We start from the raw sequence: 8,030 nt of genomic DNA, 5'->3' as shown, positions 1-8,030 counted from the left end.
AAAAAACGCGACTTCTATTTCTGAAAATATCACAGTTAGGAGATTTATAACGAGTGGTTCCCTGCATTATTACAGCAAAGCGTGTGATTACAGTACTAAGCCGCTGCAATGGAGCAGCTCTAATGCTATTAAATTAAAGATGATGTAGGCTACCATAGAGAGAGAAAAAAAGAACAGTGAAATTAACAAAAACTTGTAAAATACATTTTAATGGGCATAAGTAAGTGTGAAAATAACCAAAGGATATACAATCAAACCAAAAATTATTCAGAAACCAGATGCAGGACACTATAGTTCATTTATGTAAGTGAGGATAGAAAAAATTAAGTAAACTTTGACAAATTATACCCAAAATTTCTTCATACAATGCAATAAAAATATTGGTATCAGTACTCGGTATTGGCAAGTACCAAAAATAAAAGTATCGGTATCGGGCGAATACTGGAAAAAGTGGCATCGGTGCATCCCTAATATATATATATATTAGGGATGCACCGATACTGGTATCGGGGCCGATACTGAGCTCTTGTACTCGTTAAAATGCCCCGATACCAAACGCCGATACCACACAGCATGTGATAAGTGCCATTTTCAGACAAAGAAACACCGACAACAAACAGCAGAATGGAGTTATTAGAGATTAAAGATGTCTACGAAGTATATGTATGCAATGAATATAATGTTAAACATTCAGTATTAACGCCTGTATAGCTGATGTGCGCGAGCTATGCAAAGCACGCTGAGTGGATTGAGCGCGCAGCGGCGCAGATGCGCAAGCTTGTCGAGTGAATGTACCTTTCTCACAGACATCACTGGAAAGTTTGTAGTTTGGTTGGATATGTCAAAAACAAGTAAGTAAATCAACGCACAAGTTACTTAACGATAGGGAGGGAGAGAGAGAGAAAGAGCGCGTGCACTTCTGTTGTGTGATCTTTGATGTTCACTCACTGAGCACACGCACAATCTAGCAGCCTGTGTGAAATGCGCTAGGCTGTACTATTCTGCACCAGTACAAATACGTGCACGCATTGCACGTGTTTTGCTTGCTTGAGTGTTTCTGCATTATATGAGTGGCTTTGGAATATAAATCGCAGCATGTTTCAGATGAAAATAACGCAACTTCTATTTCTGAAAATATCACAGTTAGGAGATTTATAACGAGTGGTTCCCTGCATTATTACAGCAAAGCGCGTGATTACAGTACTAAGCCGCTGCAATGGAGCAGCGTCAGCTGCGTCACGCCGGATCTGTTTCCTACATTGTTGTGATTTGATCTGAACGAAAACAGCGTATCCGCGTGATGCAGCTGACACAGAACAGCTTACGTTGTTTACACCCAGCGGATACTCTCCAAAATGCTGCTACAGGGTTACGAGGAGGAGACGAATTGTTGAATAAAGTCGTTATTTTTTTCTTTTGCACTACTGACAGTTTTAGTTTATTATTTAGAGTATCATTTCATTAAAGAAATTATTTAATATTTCCATAGTAATAATAATAAAATTAATAAAATTAATTATTAAAGGTATAGTTCACCCACCCCAAAATGACAATTGTGTCATCATTTACTCACCCTCGTGGTCCAAAAGAGTATATGTAATAAATTTTATCAAACAAAATATTTCTTGCTGAAGCTATTTTTTGTAATGTTTGTTTGATGCTTTACACAACAATGACTTTAAATGATCTTTTGGGAGTAATTTCTCAGCCATATTTGATGTGCGATTAATTTGTGATTAATTAGATTAATTAATCGCCACATCATGTAATTAATTAGATAAAAAAAATTTAATCGCTTACCAGCCCTAGTTTATATGCATGCAAGCCTGCCGGGGGGAGGTTGTCTGTCTTTTTTGCAAAGTTGTGTGGTGTCAAGCTGACGGTCAGTCAGACTTTGGCTGGGTGCTTTGTTGACATGTTTGTCGAGCAAGTGAGGTGAAGAGAAGAGGTTGTGGAATGAGTGTAGTGTGTTTGGTGCTGTGTGCATGTGTTGACCTGGGCTGCCCTCCCCTCTGAGGGCTGTGACTGCGCTGTGATGGTAACATGCATAGGAATGAGGCCGAATAGGGTTACACCAGCCAGTCAGCTGCTCAACATGCTTCTCTCGCAGTAACCATATATGAAAGTTCATGCTGCAGCTCTCCCCTCCACTGCCTTTCTGGAATGCTGGAACCTGTAAACATGGGAAAGATGGACAGTGGTAACAGGAGACCGCTCTACGCTTCTTAGTATAAAGCATTGGATTCTTAAAACTGAATGAATTCAAGCTGAATTTAACAAGCAATCAATTAATTGCTACAATTATTATGTTTTTGCTGAGATTAATAATTATTATTATTGCCAAATTCACTACTGACTAATAGTTCACCCAAAATTCTGTCATCATTTTCTAACCCTCAAACCTGTATGACTTAGTTTCTTCAGTGGGACACAAAAGGAGAAGTTTTAAATAATATATTGGTCACTCTTATCCATTTAATAGAAGGTTATTTACAAAAAAGTTCTGAAATGGACTACAAAAATGATCAATAGCAGGCATCATATAGGCCCTCACATGTCTTGTGATGTCACTGACACCATATTTGATTTGAAAGTTGCAGCAGGAAAGATTTTCCCACAAAAAAAATCGTTTCCTCATACAAAGCTTTCATATAACTATAGAAGAATTTGGAATGTAGTGTACAAGTTGTATGAACTCCTTTTTAATGTTACTTTTATGGTTGATTCTTTTGTGTAACCCTAGTCCCTATTCACTTTATTTATATGGAAAAGAGCAGGCTAGACATTAATCAAAAATCTTTGGAGCAGCATGAAGGTCAGTAAATGATGACAGAAGTTTCATTTTTGGGTGAACACTTTGGATGACCTTATTTAAAGAGGGAAGGCAGGCTTTTAATCCGTTCAATTGGCTGAATTAATCAATTACAGCTAAATGGAAAATGGAGCCTGCACTGCTGCTTTAGATACTGAATCCTGAAGAGACACAATGTAAATCTGATTGATGCAGAGGCTGTTTTTGTTACTCAAAGGCTTTAAATTGCCATGACTTTTGACCCCTTGCTGGTGGTCTTGAACTCACTATCATCATGTGGTTTCAGTGCTGCCCACTCACTATGCAATTTCTCATGCTGATTTTGGTTTTGTAGTTGTATAGAGGTATCACAAAAAAACCCTACATAGTTGTGCTAGTTTCATGTTTCTCATATTGTATCTTTTTACAGCTTGTTTCTTCTCACATATAATTTCAACTGAAATCAGTATCTACAAAATATATCTATACCTGATAAATCATTCTCTTAAATTAATATTAATTAATTTGTAAGTAGCCACTTAATAAGGGACAAAAAGACCTGATCAGTGTGTCGGATAGAATGTTGTGGTAATGAGCAGCAGACTGTACCATTGAGTGATTTCGTTGGTGTCTTGTGGACAGTATGGCTCATGTGTCACTGTGGTCTATCACTCATTTTTAGGCTGCTGCTAAAAGCTGGGATTTACATCAACAGAACCACTAAATCCGGAACGGCTCTACACGAGGCTGCCCTCTATGGGAAAACGGAAGTAGTACAATTATTGCTTGATGTAAGTAGATGGATACAAAATATTGGGAAGTGTTGATTAATTTGATTTATTTCTTATGTCAGATTTATTATCAAGGAAAAATGCTGTGAATTGTAGAACCAGTTTTGGGGGCTTTCCCACAGTGTAGCGCTTGAGTCTGTCATATCAGAACACAATGATATATCATTCTTTGTATTTCTGCCGGTATACAGAGTGTTTTTTCTCACCTGAACTAACCCTCACATATCAATCCAACCCTTCATCATCTGACACTTAGGCTGGGATTGATGTGAACATCCGCAACACCTACAATCAAACAGCCCTGGACATTGTGAACCAGTTCACCACTTCACATGCCAGCAAAGAAATCAAACAACTCCTTAGAAGTGAGTCAGAAATCCAAAACACCTGTTGTTTTCCTTTTAATTTATCTTTTTACCTTTCCTTCCTCTTTCTTGCTGTTATTTTTTCCTCTTTCCTTTCCTTTCATTTCCTTCCCTTCCCCTTTCATTTTTTCCCTTTCCCATTACTTACTTTGTTTTACTTACTTTTTCCATTCCTTTCCTTTTCCTTTCCATACATTTTTTTACCCTCTTCATTTTCCTTCTCCTGGCATTTCCCTTTCTCCTTTATTCATTCTGACCTTTCTTTGCATTAATCTAGCAGGATGAGACCACTCTCAGTCAAGCTTTCTGCTTTGCAGAGCAATTTACGTTTCTTCATCACAGCACTATCAATGCTAAATTTCAAGGTTTTTCAAGTACTGCTTAATGGGTGATGCCACTCATTAAACAACTATAGTGATATGAGGTACTGTATATAATGTCATCGTCATCGGACATACAGAAAGGCCAATGCTACAGTGTAAGAAAAGATGAAAAAAAGGCTGCTGTGGAAAAATAAAATGGCTCTTGTTTTGACTCCTCCACTGCACATCTGTCTCCCAGCAAATACCTTGTTGCTGCTCTCGGCACAAGGGATTATACTAAAAAAGACCACTAGAATAATCACCATGGTCTTTGACTCATATAAAAGGTTTTCTCAAATTAAAAGAAACACTTTTACTGCCTTTAGCATGAAACATACTCAGGCCAGCATCTCACTCAATTATAACAAATCACTGTAAAATAAATAAATAAATAAATATCCAATAAAATAAAAAATAAACAAAACTGGCAGCTGTGGTTGCCAGAAATCACCATAAAAAATACAATGACAATATTTTATATGCAACCATATATATAATGCTAGCTATTTGAACTGTCTTTTCTTTTCTTCTTTCCTTTCCTTTCCTTTCCTTTCCTTTCCTTTCCTTTCCCATTCTTTACTTTGTATTTCTTTATTTACTTTTTCCATTCCTTTCCTTTTCTTTTCCATACATTTTCCCCTCTTCCTTTTCCTCCTCATGGCTTTCTTTCTTTCTTTCTTTCTTTCTTTCTTTCTTTCTTTCTTTCTTCTGTTGATGTACAATATTCTTTCTTTCTTTCTTTCTTTCTTTCTTTCTTTCTTTCTTTCTTTCTTTCTTTCTTTCTTTCTTTCTTCCTTTTCCTCCTCATGGCTTTCTTTCTTTCTTTCTTTCTTTCTTTCTTTCTTTCTTTCTTTCTTTCTTTCTTCTGTTGATGTACAATATATTATTTAATATCAGGCCATGAGCCTTTGTTCATTGTTAGCTTAGACTGAAAGTAGACAATAGTTGTTTAGAGTGTGTTTAGTGTTTGGTGTGTTTCTGGGAACCTGCTTTCATAGCTTTTGTTATAAAGTTATAGTGTTGCATAACATTACTATCCCGGGGCAACAACAATGGCAGCCATGCCTGGAGATTTAGCTAAAAGTTTTGTTTACGTGTTTGCGTGTCTGGGTCTAGGCATACGTCTGAATGTGTTAAGTTGCTGTGCCCTTCTACTATTCCTCCTGTAATCCAGCTGCTTGTTGTCTTTGAAGTGTGCGCTTTGATTTGAGCCTTAAAACGGCTGAAGGAGCTGTGTTTGAAGATGAGGGGTGTTTAGCATCCCTGTTCTGAGCTCAGCTCCTCATTAAATTTTCAGATGTGCTAAGTGCTTCAGAGTATTTAGACACTACATTACTCCTATTTAAATTCTGCTTTAAATTACACTTCTTTATTGCAACAAATCCCACCTGAGTATTGAATTCTTAGGTTTTCCGGTAGCAATTTTGTGGACCTAAATCAATACGAAGACCTCAGAGATTACTTAAACCCATAGTGCATGACTTGATGAGTATTTTCAAGGCAAACTGTTTTTATTTCTCTCTCATTCTTATTCTTTCATGCATTAATTTCCCTGGGTTGTGACATCAGACGCTAGCGGAGCATTGCAGGTGAGAGCTTTGAAGGACTACTGGAATCTCCATGACCCAACTGCACTCAACATCCGGGCAGGAGATATAATCATGGTAGGCTTTTTAAGCCTTATTTCTCACAAGAGGTGTCCTAATTTAATACTGTATAATGTGCATTATGTAATAGGCCTATATAATTGCCAATGTGCTCGAGCGTTGCCTTGATCTGCATTCTTACCAAATTACTAAACCGTATTCTAATGAATCACAAAAACATTAAAACCCAAAACAACAAATTTGTTGGAAAAATAGTGTGGAAAAATAGTAGAGCTGAAAGCGGTTTTAAGGATGCTTTAAATATGGAAGACAACACAACAGCATTGCATATGTTTCTAACTGATATAATTATGTCCTGCACATAAGACATAACAGTAACATGAACAAGTGAGGACCGTAATTTGGTGTTCCCTAGAATCCCTACAGAGAATACTTTAACATGCTACAACAAGTTCCCACCAATCAGCCTTTGATGTCTCAAATGAATCAACTGTAGCTTGTTGTTTGTGCTATAGTAGCGTGTGTTCAGCCTAGTTTGCCTTCATAACAGCGTGCTTCACCCCCAATAAAAGACTTGGGTTCGGTGTGTGTACTGTAAAGTGCAGCCTGAGGCTCAGTGCTGCACGTATGCTATGTCATTGTTCACACCTTGTCTGTCTAGATAGCTTTAGGCGGCCATTTCTGCTAGCATAAAAGACTGCTGTGTTTTTGTGGCAGTGACTTCAGGGTTTTTAAAAGCTAGCAATGAAAGATACTTTCACTCAGACTTAACCCCACCTTTAAAATTCACAGTTCCTTTACAGATTTATTAGAAAATTAGGGAGTTGAATTGGGGGTAAATTAATATCTCATTATCTCAATGACTAATACCGTGAGGAAAGGTGATGAACAACATCATGTCTTTCTTTTCAAACTCCAATAACTGTTATTTTTTAACGCATAGTTTACTAAATTACACTGAAGATGGCCTTGATGTTGACATGGTGTTAAAATAACACTAAATAAATACAGATGTTAACCTTTAAAGAGCAGTTTTGAAAATGGGGCAAATTCATTTATTTTATTGCAAAAAAACTTAGTCTTATTCTCTAATATCAGCAGTACAGTTTAACCAGGTACTTAAAATATTGAAAAAGCACTTTCCTCGCAAATATGTCCTCTTTCTATGTAAATTTTTATTACTAAATTATAGTAAATTGCCCGTTTGGTTTACATAACTCTGTTTGCCCACTGTTCATGGCAGTAGTTATTCATCAAATTTTGACTGTCTAAAACTATTAAAAATCATTTTTGTTAGTTTAAAGGGGTCATATGATGCGATTTCAATTTTTCCTTTCTCTTTGGAGTGTTACAAGCTCTTGGTGCATAAAGAAGATCTGTAAAGTTGCAAAGACTAAAGTCTCAAATCCAAAGAGATATTCTTTATAAAAGTTCAGAGTCAGCCACACCTACCTAAAACGGCTCGTTCTAACACGCCCCCACATATCTACCTCACTATGTGGGAAGATTTGCATAACGCCGCCCAAATGTTCACGCAAAGAAAAACAATAATGTACAGTATGTGGAAAATAATGTGTTTTTTTAACTCTAAACCACATAAACACATTTCATTACACCAAATACACAAAATAATGTTCTTTTTAGCAGCATCATATGACCCCTTTAAGTAAAGCTAAAATAAAATCTAAATATTGGACGATATCCATAAACTTAAAAACTTTAAATGTTGCCTTGCCAACTAACTGAAATGAAGTTTAAGTACTAAAATAGTGAACTATATCAAAAATAATATATATATATATATATATAGGGGTGGAATGGTACACGGATGTCACGGTTCGGTACGTACCTCGGTTTGGGGGTCACGGTTCGATACGATTTCGCTACAACAGGGAAAAAAACAAATCTACTATGCTCGGTTTCATTTCATTTATTTTGAACAGACAGTAGTACAAATTAAAAAAAATTTCCACCTAGATGTGAAAATACTAAATATTATTACATTGTTATATATTAGAGGTCGACCGATAGTGGATTTTGCCGATACCGATAGCTAGGTTGGACCACACTGGCCGATACCGATTAATTAACCGATAGTTTTAAAATTGATACTG

The 8,030-nt window shown here is 36.6% G+C and overlaps 1 protein-coding gene across 4 annotated transcripts in view; it reads left to right on the top strand.

Annotated features, from left to right (window-relative positions):
• The window catches only part of LOC107660851 (CASK interacting protein 2), a 66,188-nt gene that overhangs the window by 34,576 nt on the left and 23,582 nt on the right, over positions 1-8,030 (top strand). For 3 of the 4 annotated variants that reach the window (XM_016450277.1, XM_016450276.1, XM_016450274.1), the window contains exons 8-10: positions 3,474-3,582; positions 3,839-3,947; positions 5,879-5,973. In XM_016450277.1, coding sequence (XP_016305763.1) covers positions 3,474-3,582; positions 3,839-3,947; positions 5,879-5,973 — 313 coding nt within the window. The remainder of the gene's footprint in view (positions 1-3,473; positions 3,583-3,838; positions 3,948-5,878; positions 5,974-8,030) is intronic. The other variant, XM_016450275.1, reaches the window with a different exon arrangement.

Source organism: Sinocyclocheilus anshuiensis, unplaced genomic scaffold (assembly GCF_001515605.1).
Source record: "Sinocyclocheilus anshuiensis isolate Anshui unplaced genomic scaffold, SAMN03320099.WGS_v1.1 scaffold2562, whole genome shotgun sequence".
Lineage (NCBI taxonomy): Eukaryota > Metazoa > Chordata > Actinopteri > Cypriniformes > Cyprinidae > Sinocyclocheilus > Sinocyclocheilus anshuiensis.
This window is presented reverse-complemented; position numbering and strand designations above follow the sequence as displayed.